Source organism: Talpa occidentalis, unplaced genomic scaffold (assembly GCF_014898055.3).
Source record: "Talpa occidentalis isolate TD23 unplaced genomic scaffold, MPIMG_talOcc4v2.1 talOcc4.3, whole genome shotgun sequence".
Classification (NCBI taxonomy): domain Eukaryota; kingdom Metazoa; phylum Chordata; class Mammalia; order Eulipotyphla; family Talpidae; genus Talpa; species Talpa occidentalis.
The window spans coordinates 16,128,055-16,148,990 of NW_023603184.1; the positions used below are offsets into that span (position 1 = coordinate 16,128,055).

The 20,936-nt window shown below is 35.5% G+C and overlaps 1 protein-coding gene across 1 annotated transcript in view; it reads left to right on the forward strand.

Moving 5' to 3' along the window:
* DCDC1 (doublecortin domain containing 1) overlaps positions 1-20,936 on the forward strand; it is a 333,033-nt gene that overhangs the window by 167,942 nt on the left and 144,155 nt on the right. Inside the window, exons 15-17 of the mRNA XM_054699296.1 lie at positions 6,792-6,897; positions 15,128-15,262; positions 16,874-16,992. Coding sequence (XP_054555271.1) covers positions 6,792-6,897; positions 15,128-15,262; positions 16,874-16,992 — 360 coding nt within the window. The remainder of the gene's footprint in view (positions 1-6,791; positions 6,898-15,127; positions 15,263-16,873; positions 16,993-20,936) is intronic.

Sequence of the window (20,936 nt, forward strand, 5' to 3'; positions counted from 1 at the left end):
TGTTTTTGCTCAGCATTGTCGATGAGCATATAGGTGTCAGTTTCTTATCTGCAAATAATGAAATCTGCAATTACTCAGTGTTGACCATAGGCCAAGCACAGTTCTAAATGAGTTAGGTAAGAACTTATTTAATCCTCAAAACAATTATTTTAATAGATAATAATGGGAATAAAATAATTGTTTTGAGGATTAAATAAGTTCTTACCTAACTCATTTAGAACTGTGTTTGGCCTATGGTCAACACTCAATAGAGTCAGGATGCTTATTACCTCAATTGTTTTTCTTTTTTTCTCCCTATAATGTATACGTTTTAAATTAGGTAGCAGTCACATCACCATATGTGACTTAGGGGTTATTTAGGGGTATAGGTTCACAGTTTTTCAGGTGTATGTTACCACACCACACCCACCACCAAAGTACCTATAATCAATCCTCTACCATCGACCATTGGATCCCCTCCCCGCTTTTAGGGACCACCGCCACTCCCTTCTGGTATCGTTAATTCTACAGCAATATCTAGGGTTTGTTTTGGTTTTAGTTCTGTCTCTTCCTTTATTTTTGACATATCAGTAAATCAAACACTCTTTGTCTTTCCCCTTCTGGCTTATTTCACTTAGCACAATCCCCTCCAGTTCCATTCATATTTTTACCACAGATTGTCTTCCTTAAGAACTGGGTGCTTGACCACTGTCCAGCACTGTCCAGGAGATCTTTCTATGATGATGAGAACATACTTTGTGGCTATTGAGTACTGCTTTCCCTTACTGTGTGAAAGTTAGAATTTCACCATTTCACTTTTACAAAAGACCTACATTAGTACCTCTTTTCACTAACCAAAGGAAGTCCCAAGAGGATTTTTTTCTTTTATGACAAAAAGCAAAATAGCATTCAGTTTGTTTTGCAGTAGCCCTAGAGCTAGCACTCTGAGCAGCAAGGGTGGCACTGTCAAGCCTTCCCTGGCAACTATTTTATACTGGTAGTCTATTTATCATATCATTTCTGTTTTAACCATAGTTAGTGTTATTTTATGTATTTGTGTGTTGTTTGGTATGATTTTTTTTTCATATAAATTAATGGTAATTGCTTCTTGTTTTATGCTATTTTGACTTACAAAAGGTTTCACAAGATCATTCTACTTTTGGATAGTAGGCAGCAAAACTTTAACTTTTAATACATTACAACTTGTCTAATATATATGTGAAAGCCTGAAGTAGAGAGCAAATCCAGATAACCAAAAACTGTCTGATGAGGTCACTCAGTCCAGCTAGTGTCAACCTGTTGCTCAATGTGTCTTCAAAGACAAATTCTATGATCTTCCTTTGTAGTTATTTAAACAACATCTCTGTCCCCTAATGACTATTTGTACTTTCCAGGCAAGATGTGAGTCTGCTTTATCTTGTTCTCTTTTTCTTTTCTTCTTCTTTTTTTAAAAAGATTTATTTATTTATACAAGAACTGGGGTACAGGCCAGATGTGCAGGAGGGTGAGAGGATTCACCAGAGACAGAGCTGGGAACAGAACAGGCAGACTGATGAAATAAACTGCTGAGGGGAGCAGCAGGCGAGACAGGAGAGGTCTGCTGCACCATGTGGGTTTCTCCCCGGCTGGCTGGGATCAAAGGTTGCAGAGGTTGTGGACAGATTCACAGTGCAGCGCTCAACCACCTGTGCCACCAGGGAGGCCCCTTTTTTTCTTTAAGAATAGAAAATAACTCATCAGCAATCTTTTTATAGGCATTTTCATTTATGAAAAGATGTATTTCATGTGCAGTAATCTCTTTCCAACTTGTTGAATTTGTCTAGACTATTTCCTTTTAATTTTTATCTAGGAGCTTATATTTGTTTTGTTTTTTATTAATTTTATTTTTTTACATAATTGTTCATTTTTAAACAATATTTGCTTCCCCCCACCCCCTCAGGTTTAGTCCCCATAGAGTTTCCTTCCCCAATGCACCTGTGCACCATCACCTCAGTCCCCTGTGCTCCTCCCTCCCTCCCTCTGATCCCTCTCCCTCCTCCTCCCCTCCAGGGTGTCTCTGGTTTATAATTGTTGTCCATTTTTGCTTTGTTGTGTTTTGTACTATTATTATTTTTTTACACTGATGTCTTACTTGGTTCTCCTATATTCCTGCTCTAAGTGAAACCATGTGATGTTTTTCTCTTTCCTTCTGGCTTATTTCACTGAGCATAATTCCTTCTAGCTCCATCCACATTGCTGCAAATGGCATGAGTTTATCTTTTTTGATTGCTGAATAATATTCCATTGTGTATATGTACCACATCTTCTTCAGCCAGTCATCTAATTTTGGGCATTTGGGTTGTTTCCAGGTTTTACCTATTGTAAATAGTGCTGCAATAAACATAGGGGTATGGGTGCTCTTTTGAATCACTGTTTTTGTGTCCTTTGGCTAGATCCCTAGGAATTGACGGGTCATATGGTAGCTCCATTTTTAGTAGACTGAGGAACCTCCAGACAGCTCTCCATGGTGGTTGGACCTGTTTGCACTCCCACGAGCAATGTAGGAGAGTTCCTTTTTCACCACATCCTCGCCAACTTTTGTTGTTGCTTGTTTTTTAGATATAGATATGTGCCATTCTTACTGGTGTAAGGTGGTATTTCAATGTGGTTTTGATTTGCATTTCCCTGATTATAAGGGATGTTGAACATTTTTTCTTTTTTTTTTTTTTTTTAAATAAAAACATGCCTCTATTAAAAAAAAAATAAAATAAAATAAAAGTGAATCATGGTCAACTAAAGCTTTTGAACTTTACTTTTCCTGTATTCACATAAAGTCTCAAAGAACTGAAATTCTAAATCTGGCTTGAAACGTTAAAACAACTTTTACGGGATTCTGAGTGTTTTTCACTTTTTTTTTTTTTTTTAAATATTAAATTTTATTTTTATATTCCCCCATACAATTGCAAACGCCCCATTCTGACCCCAATCCTTCCCCTCCCGCCCCCCACCCCCAAAAAGTGTCTCTGGTTCATAGTTTTTTGTTGATTTTGATTTTCACTTTCTTATATTCATTTTCCTGGTCCCTTATTTAAGTTTTCTAGATTCCTGCTATGAGTGAGACCATCCGGTATTTTTCTTTTTCTTTTTGGCTTATTTCGCTGAGCATGATCCCTTCCAGTGCCATCCATGTTGCTGCAAATTGCATGTGTTTATCTTTTTTGAATGCTGAGTAATATTCCATGGTATATATGTACCACATCTTCTTGATCCAGTCATCTATTTTTGGGCATTTGGGTTGTTTCCAAAGCTTAGCTATTGTAAACAGTGCTGCTATAAACATAGGAGTGCAGGTGCTCTTTGGAATTGATGTTTCTGTGTCCTTTGGGTAAATACCTAGGAGTGGAATTGCTGGATCATATGGAAGCTCTATGTTTAGTAGGTCCAGAAATCTCCACACAGCTCTCCATAGTGGTTGGACCAGTTTGCACTCCCACCAACAGTGCACAAGAGTTCCTTTTTCTCCACATCCTCGCCAACATTTGTTGTTGCTAGTTTTTTTAATATGTGCCATTCTCACTGGTGTGAGATGGTATCTCATGGTAGTTTTGATTTGCATTTCCCTGATTACAAGTGATGTTGAACATTTTTTCATATGTCTGTTGGCCATTTGCATTTCCTCTTCAGAGAAGTTTCTTTTTAGCTCTTCTGCCCATTTTTTGACTGGATTATTTTCTTTGTTGTTGCTGAGTCTCATCAGCTCTTTGCAGATTTTTGTGATCAGTCCTTTATCATTAGTGTTGGGTGCAAAAATGTTCTCCCAGTTGGTGGGGTTTCTCTTTGTTTTTGTTATTGTCTCTTTTGCTGTGCAGAAGCTCTTTAATTTGATGTAGTCCCAGCTGTTTATCTTTCTCTTCACTATCACTGCTTTGGGTGATGTGTCTGTAAAGATGTCTTTGATGTGCAAATCCCGTAGTGTTTCGCCTATATTTCCTTCTATGTATTTTATGGTTTCAGGTCTTATGTCTAGTTCTTTAATCCATTTTGAGTTGATTTTTGTGTATGGTGTGAGGTAGTGGTCAAGCTTCATTCTTTTGCATGTAGCGACCCAGTTTTCCCAGCACCACTTATTGAACAAACTTTCTTTGCTCCAATGCAGTCTTCGCTCCTTTGTCAAAGATTAGTTGACCATAAATCTGTGGGTTTATTTCTGGATTTTCTATTCGATTCCATTGGTCTGTATGTCTGTTCTTGTTCCAATACCATGCAGTTTTGATGATTATGGCTTTGTAGTAGAGTTTGAAGTCTGGGAGTGTGATGCCTCCATTTCCTTCTTTTTTTTTCAGTAGAGCTTTGGCTATTCGGGGTTTTTGGTGATTCCATATGAATTTCATCAATAATTGTTCTATTTCTTTGAAGAATGCCATTGAGATTTTGATTGGAATAGCATTGAATCTGTATATTGCTTTTGGTAGGATGGCCATTTTAATAATGTTTATTCTTCCAATCCATGAGCAGGGGATGTCTTTCCATTTCTTTGTGTCTTCTTCTATTTCTTTTAACAGTGTTTTATAGTTTTCTTTGTATAGGTCCTTTACCTCTTTTGTTAGATTTATTCCCAAATATTTGATTTTTTTTGTTTCGATAATAAAAGGGGTGGTTTTTTTTATTTCTTCTTCTTCAGATTTATTGTTTGTGTATAGGAAGGCTACTGACTTTTGCGTGTTGATTTTGTATCCTGCCACTTTACTGAATTGATTGATGAGTTGAATTAGTTTTTCTGTGGAGATTTTGGGGTTCTCTATGTATATTATCATATCATCTGCAAATAGTAATAGTTTGACTTCTTCTTTTCCTATTTGGATTCCTTGGATGTCTTTCTCTTGTCTTATTGCTCTGGCTAGGACTTCCAGTATTATATTGAAAAGCAGTGGTGAGAGTGGACATCCTTGTCTTGTTCCAGATCTTAATGGAATTGCTTTCAGCTTTTCACCATTGAGAATGATACTGGCTGTTGGCTTGTCATAGATGGCCTTTATGATGTTGAGGTATGTTCCTTGTATCCCAAGAATTTCAAGGGCTTTTATCATGAGGTGTTGCACTTTGTCGAAAGCTTTCTCAGCATCTATTGATATTATCATATGGTTTTTATATTTCTTTTTGTTGATGTGTTGGATAACGTTGATTGATTTTCGGATGTTAAACCATCCTTGTGCCCCTGGAATGAATCCAACTTGGTCGTGGTGAATTATCTTATGGATACATTGTTGGATTCTGATAGCTAAAATTTTATTGAGGATTTTTGTATCAGTGAACATTTTTTCATATGTCTGTTGGCCATTTGCATTTTCTCTTTGGAGAAATATATTTTAAGTTCTTGACTGGATTGATTATTTTGTTTTTGTTGAGTCCTGTGAGTTCTTATATATCTTTGTGATCACTCCCTTATCAGTTGACAGGAGTGCAAAGATTTTTTTCCCAGTCAGTGGGGTGTGTCTCTGTTTTGGTAAATGTCTCTTTTGCTGTACAGAAGCTTTTCAGTGTGATGTAATCCCAGGTGTTTATCTTTTCCTTGACTATCTTTGCTTTGGGTGATGAGTCTTTGAAGATGTTATTGTGATGTGTGTCTTGTAGTGTTTTACCTGTATTTTCTTCCATATATTCTATGGTTTCAGGTCTTATGTCCAGTTCTCTTATCCATTTTGAGTTGATTTTTATGCATGGTGAGAGGTAGTGGTCTAGTTTCATTTTTTTGCATGTGGTGGTCCAGTTTTCCCAGCACCATTTATTGAACAAATTGTCTGTGTTCCATTGCATGTTCTTTGTAGGAACTTATGTTTTTAAGTTCATATTTTTATGTATTTTTTTTTTTAATTTTACTTCCCCAGATGCAATGAATGCTGTTTTATTAAATGGATTCAAATTAGATCTAGGGTCCCAAAGTATAACAATATGGAACTATCTTTATTGAGTAATTTGGAAGATAACTTACTTAAGTTTGAACTAGATTGAATTTTCTTTCTATGTACTAAAGTGGGTCATTAATTGAAAGCTTAATAATCATATTTATGTTTCTCAAGAGTATTAATAAAAATTACTATTAGTCCCAACAATGGTTCCTGTTGAATAGCATGCCATATGGTATGTCCTAACATATCTATTTTGAGCCAGTTCCTTTTGTTTAGGTTAAAGTCTGACTCACTTTTAAAATAAGTGACTTGACTGCAGTAAGAATGAAACCCAATCTCTGTAGTTTGTATTTTGTCTGTTTATCCATTACAATGCACTGCCTCTTAAGATTCTCTAAAAATACCAAATGTATGTGCTTCATACTGACATTATAAGTATGAAAACATCCCTTATTATTCATAACCCAATGGATTTAAAATATAAAATCAGTTTTGAAGATGATCTTCCGTATGAGTGATGCTGTTAGATTAAAAATCATGTTTTATCCTCTGTTCTACTAATAATTAGGCAGGGAATATCCTGATAAATAATTACAAAGTAAAAAATTTAAAGCCTTCTTTCCAAATTTTGGGTGCCAAGCACTTTACAAATTTCTGTCTAAATAGGTTACAAGCTACATATTGGTTTTTCTTTTGCTATAAGAATATAAGATGCACAGGGCCTCCCCTGGTGGCCAGCGGTTGAGTGCTGGGTTGCGAGGTTGCCTGCAGCCTCTGCAGTGCCAGTTCGATCCCCTGCCACTGGCGAGGGCCCCCCCCCCCAAAAAAAGAGTATAAGATGTACAAATTATTATGTGAATAGATTAAAGAGTATGTAAATAAATACATTTTATTCTAACAAAAATAATTAAATTTTACTTTTCTTAGTTGGGAAGTTTGTGAAGGATTTCCAATTAATTTCAGCTGTACCAGTCATCAAGTACCTGATCAGTTTGAAAAGGTAGACTTGGATAACCATTTCCTACAGAACAAGGTCAGTATTATTTGTTGTATTTAATATGGTGTATTTTATGTATATATTGGACATTCAGTCCATATATACTGGGTATTTTTGAAAAATTTGGAAAACTAAATTATTTTATAAATGTTTAGAGGTATTTTTTTATTTCCTGTTAATTAACCTCCTTAAAACTGAACCAATGTGGGGCCTCCCTGGTGGCGCAGCAGGTTGAACGCAGCACTGTGAAGCTGTCCACAGGGGGTTTGATTCCTGACTGGCCAGGGAGATACCCAAATGGCATGGCAGACCTCTCTTGTCTCACCCCACTGTTCCCTTCAGCAGTGTATTTTGGTCATTCTGCCTGTTCTGCTCCCCACTCTGTCTCTTGGGAATTCTCTCACCCTCCCATGCCTCTGGCCTGTACCCCAGTTCTTGTATAAATAAAAATAAATCTTAAAAAAAACCCTGAACCAATGTGTAGCATTCCCACTTGAAAAAATTCTTCCTACATTAGGTTAATTCTTATTGATATTTTCCTTATAACTAGCTGTATTATTAACTCTGAGTTATTTACGAAAGTCTTTAAGGTGACCACTATCTCTTTGTACTTTAAGATCTGATCTACTTGCTCTATTGATCAATGTATCTAAGGAACATGAATTCTTTAGAAAACCCAACTCATGACAACCTAGTCCAGAAGGTCTATTAGTTTGGGCTTAGAAATTTATCTTGCCAGTAAAGAAGAATTTTTTCCTCCAGTTGATCTATGAAAAAATTTTTTAAACTTGTCTCTGAAGAAAGATAATTCCTTTGTTTTGTTAGAAAAATTGTTCATTTCAACTGTATAAGTTTTTAGTTTTTGAATACTTGAAATCAGAACCCAAAGGTACCCACAGATGTAGAGCTGTCCAAAAGAAGTGAGACTTCTGTTAACTGGTCTGGGTCCTTTATTTCCAAAAGACAGTGTAAAAGACACATGGTCCTAACCTGCTTTTATAAAGAAAATTCTCCAAGCTGCCTGTTCATTCTATGCCATAAAAATTTATACTGCTATTGTGCAAGGAGCATATGAATCGAAATAGTACCGCTGTAAAAATAGAATAAATACATTTTTATTTTTGTCTGTTTTTGCACAAATTTAGAAAATATTTAGTTGAATGGTGCTCTAAGATTTAATGTCTTTTAAATTTTATATTCACTGGATATTAGGTTTTATTTACTAAAGTTCTGACCTTAACAAAATTCCTTTGTAGTTTAGCTTTTTTTCCTATAACATTATTTTCTTGCTCAGAAATCTTGTATGATGGGTGTTGCCTACTTAAGTTTCAAATCCTCATCTCTATGATATTCCCCCAACCTTGCCCTACTCTTAACTTACCTTTCTAGTCTCTTTCCCTTCTTGATCTTCTCTGTGTCCTAAACTACAGTCAGGGCTGATAAATTGTGTCCCATAATTGCTTTATATTTTGGCATATTTGCCCCATGTCATGTGTTGTTCTTTGTCTATTAGTCCTGCTTCTAAATGTTTTATTCAGCTTCTTCTTTCATGAAGCCTTGTGAGATCCTCCAGACAGAATTAATTTCAAATTATTCTGTATTCTCAGAACTCTTTTTCATCCTTTGAAAATTGTACTCAGAGTTTGTGTTTTGGTATAGGCATTTGCTTTTATGTCTTTCTCCCCCATTAAATTGAGAATTCTTTGGCTGTAGACATTATGTCTTACTCATCTTCGAATTCCTGAGTCCTAGCTTAAGGTCTTGAAAGTAAGACAGCTACACAGTACATTTTTGTTATTGATTTTTTTTAAAGATTCATTTTATTTATTTATACAAGCATTGGGTACAGTCAGAAGCGTGGGAGGGTGAGAGAATTCACCAGAGTCAGAGCGGGGAACAGAACAGGCAGACTGATGAAGTACACTGCTGAGGGGAGCAGCGGGCGGCAGGAGAGGTCTGCACGCCATGTGGGACCCTTGCCCGGCAGCCGGGAATCAAACCGGCGCTGCAGAGGCTGCGGGCAGCTTCGCAAGCCAGCAGCAGTTGGGAGGCCCTGTTATTGATTTTTAAAAGTTAGCTATAACCTATCTTTTAAGTCTCACTATTCTCTGATAGGTTCTTTGTGTTTTTTGGATTTTTCATTTGTGATTTTCTGAAAGCACTCTGTATTTTTCTGTTATTTCCACATGGGTTTTGCCCATGTAGTTCTCTCTCCCTGGAATCAACCTTCCTTATCACCAACCCCCAATCTTCTCTGTAAAGCTTGTGCCATATTCTAGCACAATGCCTGGCATATATGGTTAGCATTATATATATATTATATATATATATATATATATATATATATATTTATTTTATTTTTTTTTTTTTTAATTTTTTTTTAAGATTTATTTATTTATTTATTTATTCATACAAGCACTGGGTACAGTCAGAAGCGCGGGAGGGTGAGAGAATTCACCAGAGCCAGAGCAGGATGCAGAACAGGCAGAAGGACCGAAGTACACTGCTGAGGGGAGCAGCGGGCGGCAGGAGAGGTCTGCGCGCCATGTGGGACCCTCCTCTGGTGGCCGGGGAGCAGCCGGGGATCAAACCGGCGCCGCAGAGGCTGCGGGCAGCTTCGCAACCCAGCGCTCAACCGCTGCGCCACCGGGGAAGCCCTATATATATATATATTTTAAATCCTGCTCATCAATCTAGATTTGTCTGTTTGTCTGCGCCATGAAATCTTTTTTTACCTCCATCCAGTAAGATGTGATGTTTCTGGCCTTGATACCTCACCTGTATACATTTTGTGCTATTTATAAGAACACTGAACTCTTAAACTCTTCATAATTTGAAGTTAATCACTGATAAGGTTTGCAATATTTAGGTTCATACTGGGGTAGTAAGGGGAGAATGATAGATTCTGCTGAGAATGTTGGCTTCAGATCATAAAAGGTCATGACTCGATGTTAGGGATTTCCCTATAGAAAGCAAGGTGCCATATTCATGCATAGGCAAGATCTCATTTGATCCTTGTATTAGAAAGATAACCAGAATATCCTTTTGCTTTTAAGAAAGTATTATGTTTATTCCAAATTTTCCTTAAAGATGCTCAATTATAGGCATGTTAGCATAAAACCAGACAGCTAAACTATAAATCTCCTAAGAATATTGATTCATACATTGATGCGATATTTCTTTTTTTTTTTTTAAAGATTTATTTATTTATTTATACAAGAACCGGGGTACAGACCAGATGCACTGGAGGGTGAGAGGATTCACCAGAGACAGAGCAGGGAACAGAACAGGCAGATTGACAAAATACACTGCTGAGGGGAGCAAAGGGTGAGATAGGAAAGGTCTGCTGCGCCATGTGGAACCCTCACTGGCTGGCCGTGATCAAATCGGCGCTGCAGAAACTGCAGACAACTTGACAGCGCTGCACTCAACCGCCTGCGCCACCAGGGGAGGCCCAGATGTGATATTTCTAATGTCCTATACAGCTTCCAGTATGAAATAGAAACTCAGGTTTGATTGCTGAATGAGTGAAAGAAGAAATTATAATTGTCAAACTTAGGATAATGCCATAATAAAGAAAAGGTAACATAAGAGGAAAACCAAGCTGAAGATCAATAATTCATGATAGTAAGCAAGGTTATAAGACATAATTTTGTCACAAAAGGAAACATTAAAATAACTCCAGGTATCCAAAATAAAGCCAGAGATTTCATGCTCTGTCATTACTAGGGCCAAGTTTCAATGGACTCTCTGTGACAAATATGTAACTGAAATTAAAGCAATGTATCATTTAAAAAGTATCATTTTTTAAAAACAACAATTTTAATTTCCTACTGTTGCAGAATAAAATTACTTTTAAATTTAATCTTTGTAATATGAGAATGGATTTGCTTTTGGAAATTTAGTATTGCTTAGGAAAGAAAAAATAGGAGAAATGTTCTCATAAAAAAAACGATTCCCCTTTCATCATTTAGCAATTATATTTAAAACAAGTACTTAGAATATGAAGAGAAGGTCCTTATTTTATCCTCCCTACCAGATTGGAAATTCCTTGGGTAAAAAGACATCATGATCATTCTTGTCTTTTTTGCAATACCTAGATGCTTAGAGCTAGCTAAATGGAATTGAATCCACTACTTAACTAACTCATTCAAGAGTGACGAGGTCAAAACTGGAAAAAAAAGTGGCTATCAAAGCATTATTAGGGAACCATAACCCAAAGACAACTTCTCTCTTTGATTGCATTCCAAAGTATGACTTTAAAAGATGAATATATTTTCTAATGTTGAAAAATGAGAAAATTGTACTCCATAGTTATTTCGTGGTTGTTGAATGGTTCTAATGACTTCATGAAAATGAGAAAACACTCATCTTAAACAAAATTTGTACACTGTTGTATTTTTGAAAGAAGAAATTGGTTTTGAATAAAATTTTAATCCAACCAACATAGTAGTATAAGTAGGAAAGATTTGATAAACTGGCTAGTAAAGAAAAGCTTTCAAAGGAAAATGGTCCTTCCTTAGCTATGTAACCTTTGAAATCCTTTCAGAAAAACATCTGATTATATATAGAGAGATGATCAGTGCATTGGAAATAGTAATTTAATAACCTGAAAGGAGAACTTTTAAAGGGAGATTCAGGCAGAGGTGTTAGATCTCTCTAGGGAATTTTATTGTGGACTCCTGATGCTCATTGTAGTAAAGAAGACACTAAGAGGATTACAACTAGGGTAGAGAAAGGTGAGGCATATATTCCTGATGCATAAGTTTTAAAATTGGCTTGAGATAGAAATACCAGTGCCCAGCCCTGACTGTTCTTTTAAATCTCTTATTGACAAGTAAAACCTTTCCTACAGTGGAAAATTTGGAACATATAATCCCTGTTAGTAATGTGAGAGACAGATATAACCCTGACAATTACAACCTGTTGCTCTTTTATCCATTTCTAAAAAAAGGTTTTGAATCTATTACAAATTGACAATTTTCATGAATATCTCTTTCAACCCCACTCTATTGTTACTTAAATTGAAAACATTTTTAGATTGTCTTCGTTTAAAGGTGTCTCCGTTTAAAGGTAATAAAATGTTTTCATTAAATGAGTGAGATTTGAACTTCATAGTAGTTATTATGCAAGAAAAAATTATAAAAAAAATTGCTTCAGATATGCCTGGTTATAAGAAAATACAGCAGAAAAATAAACTCCAGTGTATGGCAGTAATATATTCTGCAAACGTGAAATGGAAATATATTTTGAACCTAGCCTTTTGTTATAATTAGACATCAGCAGCACATTGTTGACAACTTTTGGTGTGAAAATAGCAAGAATAGTACCAACTTATAATTTTAGAATTTTGACAGATATGTTACATGTTGATCTTTAAGATCAGCAGTCATGGATACTGGCATAACATTGGGGAAAAGCAACTAGTCTTTACTTTCTTATTTCTTTGAAAGTTGTTGAGAATATTTTCTAGAAATAATTTATGCTGGGGAAAATATAACTTTTTTAAGTTTAAACTGGATTGTCTTGCCTTAGAGTAGAACTTTCAATAAAATTTCAACTTCCTTCCTCATATTTAGAATGATAATCAGAAACTATTTGAGGACTACATACCTAGATGTTAGATATTTGTTTTGCTTGGTTGCATAATTATGTATTCAGTGATATTTTCTGCTTACAAATGTTTCTAGGTCTTAAACATGAGTGGATTGATCAGTTGTAGATTTAGACAATGCAAGCAGTAAGAGTGAACTAGGGATATTATGAAAGATTTTATAATATTTCTTACAGTTGTGATATAAAATTTTTATATTATTTTTTTTACTTGACTCTAAATTTACTATCAAAAGTTAAAATCTTATCAAATATATTGGTAGCAAAGTAAGTCGCTTGTTTAGAAAAAAGGTTGTGATCTATGAACTCTCATTTCAAGAAAAATTTCTTGGTGTAACTTGCTCCTTAGGTGATTTATAAGAAAAGACCATATTGGCCTAGCAATATTAAAGCCTTTTTCACTTTTATTGGGGATTTGGGAAAAGAAAATTTAAAAAGAAGTTTCAACTGACCTAGCATCTGTAAACATCATTTAAATCATAGGTAGCTTCTATATCAGCATAGTCAGAGTAAGTCATAGTGGCCATCTAAAAGGAGGTATATGTAAAAGTATTCAAAAGAATAAAAGAATTTCTTTTGATTCTTAACAGGACTTAAAAGGTTTTTTAGTGACATAAATAATGGTGTGTATTTAGAGACTGGTCTCAACACAAATACTTTTATACACACACCTTTGTATGTGCACACATAAGCACACACACATGCAGAGCACTTTTATGAATTCAGTTTTCATAGTTTTTTTAAAAAATCTTCCTCACCTTCATAAAGCTAAGTTATCAGATTAAATTAAAAAGTAAAAAGGTGAAGTCACTAAAAGAAATTTAATGGCCATTGTCAGTTTTAAGTGTATCAGGACCCCAGACTTGGCAGAATCTTTTTTTTTTTTTAATAACATGAAATGAAGCTGAGTTAGTGAGCCTGGCTGTGTCTGTTCTATATAGAATCACTTGGGTACTGTCCAGCAAAATATCTCTTGAAGAACAGCATGGTATTAATTCTGGGTGCCAACCCAAGACAGACACAAAGGACCCCTTTGCTCTTCACCAATAAGCCAACTGTTAAAAGATTAAACCATGTTGTGGAGATAACAAGAATTTAGGCGCTGGCAGCAGGTGCTGTACAAAGAAGCAGTTGGCAGTGCTGTTCTTCTGTCTGACTAATTCCAGTCAAAACAATCTTCCTCCCAGTTGCAGAGGAGAGTTTTGAGTATGATGGCAACTTAGAATTAGGAGGTTGAGTAAGAGTGCTGCTTTAAATGCTGAGTCCTGTGGTGGATGGATTAGTAGAATATAGTTTATCATTGTTCAGAAACTGTGGGGTATTCTCCAGAATCTGGCCACAGAAAATACACAAAGAGCTGTAACTTAAATCTGCTTATGTGGTGACATTGCTGTATTTCTTAAATTTTATTTTCACATATAGAAATCATATGACATTTGCTTCTGTTGAGAAGTGACTATCATTATAGAATAATTGCTAAATACATTAGATATACCTTTTTATTCTTGCCTGATCACTTTTATGAGATAGTAGCTTTTAAGTTATTATTTAACTTGTATTAAAAAATCATTTACTGCTCAACTAATAAGAATATTAACAGAGTAGACTTTTTAAATATTAGAAAATAATTTGAATCATTGGGGTAATGTCAGTTATTGAGGCTAAAGCATAAAGTGGCATATACCCATTATCTACACAAATGAACATTGCTATTTAAAAACATAGCATGGTTACACAGGGGAAATGAGCATAAAAGGTAGGAGATAAAGTTCATTAAATATGAAGTGGTAGAATTCCTTCAGGTGACATAAATGCTTATTAATTTGACAATCAAGTCTAGGTAAGAAACCCTGAAAGGTGCACAATACATTTGACATTGTATTGACAGGGAAGTCGGTCCCTCCAGTTGGTCCCCTACCCTCCATTCCCACAACTATCGTTGAAGTCTCAGCTCATATCCCTCTATTCTTAAGAGATTGTACAGACATCCAACTGTTTTCCTTGCCTTTGATCTTTCCATTCTCAATCCATTACATCTATCCTTGTCTGATCAACCTTACTAAAATCTGCTGTAATCCAAATACCTGCTGCTTGAAAGCTTTCAGTGGCTACCCACTGACATCTAAGTCCATAGCTTCACACTTGACACCTTCTTCAGTTTGGTCAAATTTACCTTTGGAGCCTACCAACAAATCTATAAGTTATGTTGATTCTACTTCCTTGCCTTTACTTGGAATACCTTTTTATTCTTTATTATTCCTTTCAAACTTCAAAATCCTTCAAGGCTGTTTCAAGTTGCTCCAACAGAAGTGTGTCTGCCATTCTTCACATGTATAGCACTGTTTAATCATTTAGATGAACTCGTACAAAAATGAATTTGTGTGTACTATTGCCTCTACTATTGTACATTTTTTTTAGAGCAGGAAAAATATTTAATAATATCCTTTGCCATTAATTTAGGACCTTACATATCAGAGCCTGTGCTCAACAAATATTAATTGAATTTAATTAAATGGGATTGGGCACTACTGTTTCAAAACAAGATCTCAATCTGAAACATCATGTTCTAGGATCACTTATTTTGGCTAAGTGTGTTGAGGAAGATTAACTTTCAGATTAAAGTTAAATATAGATATTTTTTCTCATGGTTTAGGCGGATCCAAATATTGTTCTTCTTGCGGATGTTTCCATCAGAAAGCGGAATTCCTCAAGCAGTGAGGCAAGCAACAAAAGTCAGATAGCGTCTTTGAACCTGTGGTCTTCAGCCAGTGTGTGGCTTATCACAAAGGTACCCAACAGTGTTTGCTCTTTTTGAATGACTTCCTCTGCTTGCTGGCTCGCCATGCTACCCCAGCTCTTAAGCACACAAGTATGCAGTGAAAGCATGGTAAATTGTTGACTATTACCAACATTGCTTCTCTGCTCTTGGCTTGTCTAGTGCTGAGGATTTCTGTAGATCCCCATGAGAATTCAGTGCACATTTAGATGTGCTGATTAGTTCTTATTACACAGTAAGACTTCAAATCTTATGCCTTTTCACTATAAAACACTGTTCTACATTTGACCAATTTGTGAGCATGGTGGAAGTATTTCAGTCTTATCTCTACCACTGAATAACTATGTGACTATAGATAATCACTCACTGTATCTGGATTTCAACTTTCTCATCTGAAAAGAGGTGGACCTTCATCTCATATTCTGTAACTCCACTATTTCTATTTCTAGAATTTTATGATATCAGAAAGCCTATACTTGTTTAAAATTTCCTCAAAAATAATGGAAATGCTTATTGAAACAAGGATAGGTTTTGGAGTTTGAGTGATGTTGAGAAAGTTTCTGAGTTGTCTGGAACCACTGTTTCCTTATCTACAAAATGAAATTATTATACTGCCTTGCATAGTTGCTGTGGAGATATACTGGGGAAGCATGTGTGAGGGCAAGCATAGTGTCGGGTATGAGAAAGAACTTAGTAAGTGATGATTCTCTTTCTTCACCCCAAGCAGTTCCATGTTCAAATGAGGATTGCTTTACTGCTTTTTAGGACCAAACAACAAAACTATCCTAACTCATCATGTATATCTTGTCCACACAACAAAAGCAAGAGCAATAAAGGTTACATGCCAGAAAGAAAACAATTTTGAAAAAAAAAATTTAGATTGAAAATTCTCAAAATAAAATTTATTATTTAAAAAAAAGAAAATTCTCTTCCATTTTTCAAAAGAAACCTTATTACTTGTTAATACATCATTTGTATAATGTATACACAATAATACATATATACATCAATATGTATAAATAAATTCCTTGGTGGTTGTCACTTATTTAAAATGTCGTGTTGCTTCACTATGTAAGCAATTGCTGAATGGCTATTTAAATAATATTCTCAGTCAGTGTCCTTAGAGGAGAATGCTGGCATTTAAAACAAAAGCAGTCCACAAACCACCTTAAAATGTTTAACCCATGGTATTTAGACCCAGAGTAAAACTTTAAATTGGTATGAAGGTTAAGGATTTGTTTCAATCTTTTCAGTTCACTGCACTTTTTTTCTGTGCATACATATTTCAAGTATGCTCTGTAGTTATAACTATAACAAGTGACACATGATGGACCCTAAATCGCTGCACTGTGAAATATGCACAGAAAAAAAGGACAAATGAAGATATCAAGGTCTGTTTTATTTTGCGCTGAACTGTAAAATGCCACCCTTGTTGGACAGAAGATCACTGATTCTGAGCAGGGCTCGCTGACTGCTAAGTTGTGGGTAGTGTTTCACTTTCGGCAACTGTTAATATCCAGGGTTATCCAGGCATAATGACCTCACTATTTGTGACACATTGTTGAATTTTATGGTTCTTTTAACTTATTTAGACCTTTCTCCCCCCTCTCTATTCATTGGAAGACTGGAATGATCCTGAGCAGAGCGATAACTCAGGGCTGCCTCGCTATTGGTCATCCAATCAGAGTCAAGGCCACTGAGGGAACATCACTAGAAGGATATAAATTAATCCTACAGAAAAGGTAATGCTTATGAGCTATTTAACTCAAAACAATGATGATAATTTCAAGATTTCTGAGCAGTCAAATCATGATGCCTCCTGGCTTAGATGGGATTTTCATTAGATATTTAAATTTGTGTTCCTAATATTGATAGTAATTTTCCAGATCTAAAATAAGCTTGAAATTGTATGCCGCATAGCTTAGGAGCATTCCTTAGATATTTTTAAAAATGAAATGTTGGCCTTCAACATGTACTGATGTTGTACAAAAGCTGCTGCTTTACTCTATAATTATCAGAACTCATTTCCTTATATCCATTTTGATTGCTAATTAAAAAAATTAATGTTCTGTGCATGTTCCTAACCTCTTTTCCATCTTCTTAATATTACATATTGGGCTGTGAAAATGAGAGCAAAAATTACTGGGTTATAAGGCACCAAAAGTTTTGTTTTTGTTTTTGTTTTTGTTTTTGTTTTCTGATTTTGGAAGATAACATTAAAATTAAAAAATCACCCTCCTTAACAAAGAGAACTTAAGTTAAATACCCTGAAACCAGACAATTAAAAAAAAATCTAGAAAGAGGGAGAAATTTGATTTATATCCAATAGTGTGGAAGTATTACTTCTTAGAAGCTTTGTTGTTCTTGCTCATTTGTTTTCTGATTTCAACTTTGGTTTACAAAAACAAGTCCTATTATATGTTAGAACTTAGAAAGCTGTCTGAGCTATTTCTGGCATGACAGGTAGTAAGGCAGAACTCGGGTAATTAGGTACCAGAGACACTAACCTAGTCACATATACAGAATGGGAATTTTCTCTAATATGCAAAGCAGATTGTCCAATAGGTATTAGACTCTCACATAGTGGTTTAGATTGTGACCTGCAGAATCAGATTCCCAAGTGTAAATCCTGGCTGTATCTCTTACGCGACAAAAGAATGGGAGATATAAAGAGACTCATCAAATTTCTCAAGAAAACTGCAATTTATGAAATGAAAAGTATGTTTAATATGACTAATGACAGATTAGACATTATGGAGGAAAATATTCATGAATTTGAAGTTCTGGTAATGGAATATATTCACAATGAAAGAGAGAGAAAAATATTGAAAACAATTGAACAGAGCATTAGTGACATGTGAGAAACCTCAGATGGTCAAATATCTGAATACTTCTAGTCCTGCAGGGAAGAAGCAGGGAATAGAAAAATATTGGAAGAAATGGCATCTGAGAAATTTCCGAATTTTCTGAGAACTATACCTTACATATCTCAAGAAGTTCCAAAAATTCTGAGCACCAAAACATAAAGAAATGTAACTAATAACATGCATAATAAAACTTTATAAAATCCGTGATAAAGAGAAAATCTAAAAAAGAATACAAAGAGAAAAGACATGTTAGATACAAAAGAAACAAAGATGAAACTGACTGCAGATTTCTTGTTGACAATAATACAAGTGAGATGGCAGTGGAAGAACCTCTTTTAAAATACTAAAAAACCCTGTCACTATAGAAATCCTTTCCCAATGAAAATATCTTTCAAATAGTAAGACAAAATAAAAACTTCAGATCTTCACAAATTGAAAGAATGATCACTAGCAGACATAGACAACTAGTAATGTTAATAACAAAATTCCTTCAGGCAGAAAAAAAATGATACCAGATAAAAATGAAGAACACTGGGACTAGTAACTATATAGGTGGCATAAATTCCTTATTTCCTAATAGTTAAGTGTCTTTAAAGATAACTTATTTAGGGCCTCCCCAGTGGCGCAGCGGTTGAGCGCTGGGCTGCGAAGCTGCCCTCAGCCTCTGCAGCACTGGTTCGATCCATGGCCGCAGGGCGAGGGTCCCACATGGCGCGCAGACCTCTCCTGCTGTGCCCACTGCTCCCCTCAGCAGTGTACTTCATCTGTCTGCCTGTTCTGCTCCCCACTCTGGCTCTGGTGAATCCTCTCACCCTCCCGTGCTTCTGACTGTACCCAGTGCTTGTATAAATAAATAAATAAATCTTTAAAGATAACTTACTTAAAACAAAAAAATGTATAAATTAAAGATGTATATGGGAGACCCTGAGGCAACCATTTATGAGAAAGGATTTTATTTAATTTAGAATAGAAGGGAAGAAGAAAGAAATTGGGGTCCAGGGAGAGGTGAGATGGAGGAGGACGGGGTGGGAGGCAGGATGGGCAGGAGGGAGGGAAGGTCTGTATGCAAATCAAGATTATTTGCCTTTGTATTGATGTTGCTTTTCCTCATCAGAGGAAAAAAACATTACTACACTGTGAAGGCAAAATAGAGGAACATTTGGAAAACTAGGAGTTTTCACTTTAATTCTGGTTATATACTTTCAAATACACTTATCTTTTACCAGAGCATCTGCAGTATCTGTGTGACTTGTTTTTTTTAAAATACAACCATATATCATTATAAATAACAATAAATATCCTCATGTGACAGGAACTTCTGGAGACACAATTTTTCCTTCTTCCCCTAAGTGGTATAACATGATTTTAACAAAAGCTGTGAATCAAGACATAGCCTTTTGTATACTAAAAATAATAGAACTAGCACTTAAAGTAGCAACCTGACAACCTGTAAAGAATATTGTAAATATATCATGCCTCATTAGTTCAGTTATGTCTCATTTGTTGTCACTCATCTTATTCACTATAGCAAGTGCTTCACATATTTGTCTTTTAAATATTTTTTCTGTGATATGTATCTGACCACGAGCAGATGAAAGACAAACCGACGATGCCATTACCAAGTGATCTGAAAGTCACAAAAAAATTAGATTATGGAGTTTAAAAACTGGCACCTATAGGTTTTTTTGTCCTACACATTACTATAATTTTTAAAAATCAGTTGTGAGCCTTTAAAGGTAGGGTGATTTCACACACACTTCTGTCTTTTCTTTAAAAAAATCAAAAGAATGGCTAGCACTGGCCCTTCATTCTTTTGTGATACTAATTACACAGGATCTCATTTCCCCTTTGGATGAAACATATATCCTTCAGATTGCTCTATTTCCCCTCATTTCTAATGGCCATCCTCATTCCAGCTCTAGCCTGTTTGATTAATTTCTGATACCACTCTTCCTTACTATCTTGCTTACTTCAATGAGAATCTTTCAGTTATGGTTTTTTGACTCTACTTTTTTTATTTTCTACTTAGGCCTTGTTGGAAATGGTGTGATAACTGATTGACAATCTAGAGTAGGTTAAAGAAACACTGCTTTCAGGATATCATTAAATACAGCCAACAAATGTAGCTGTTTAATGGTTGGTGCAATAGACAGAAAGACAGAGATCAGTAAACAGATATCACATCACTGGTAATCAGAGACATTGAAAATTATCTCCTTGATCAATCTTAAAGTTTAGGAAGCTAAACATTACATTAAAGCACAAAGACAGACTTTAGTAAGTACCCGATGTAGAAAGAACTGTTTGACATGCATTGGACTTTAAAGTATATTCACACATTTAGATAACATCATTAGAAATATCAGCACCAAACAGAAAATTGACCTTGTGTAATTTAACAGAATGTGGATTGATGACTGAATCTCCTAATCTGTGTTCTAACTATATTAAGAATGGAGGTAAAATTCTTTCCTTCTACTCTCTATGTACATCCTGTTCTCAGTGCTGGTAACATTGGAATATACCAGAGTCATTTGAGACTGTTAAGGAGAATAGATTTCTTTTTTTTATTTTCAAAATTGCTTTATTTTTTTTTAAAGATTAATTTATTTTATACATACAAGAATTGAGGTGCAAGCCAGAGTTGTGGGGGATAAGAGGATTCACCAGAGACAGAGTGAGGAACAGAACAGGCGGATTGACTGAAATACACTGCTGAGGGGAGCAGCGGGTGAGTCAGGAGAGGTCTGCTGCGCCATGTGGTTATCTCTCTGGCCAGGGATGGAACTCTTGCTGCAGTGGCTACTGACAGCTTCATA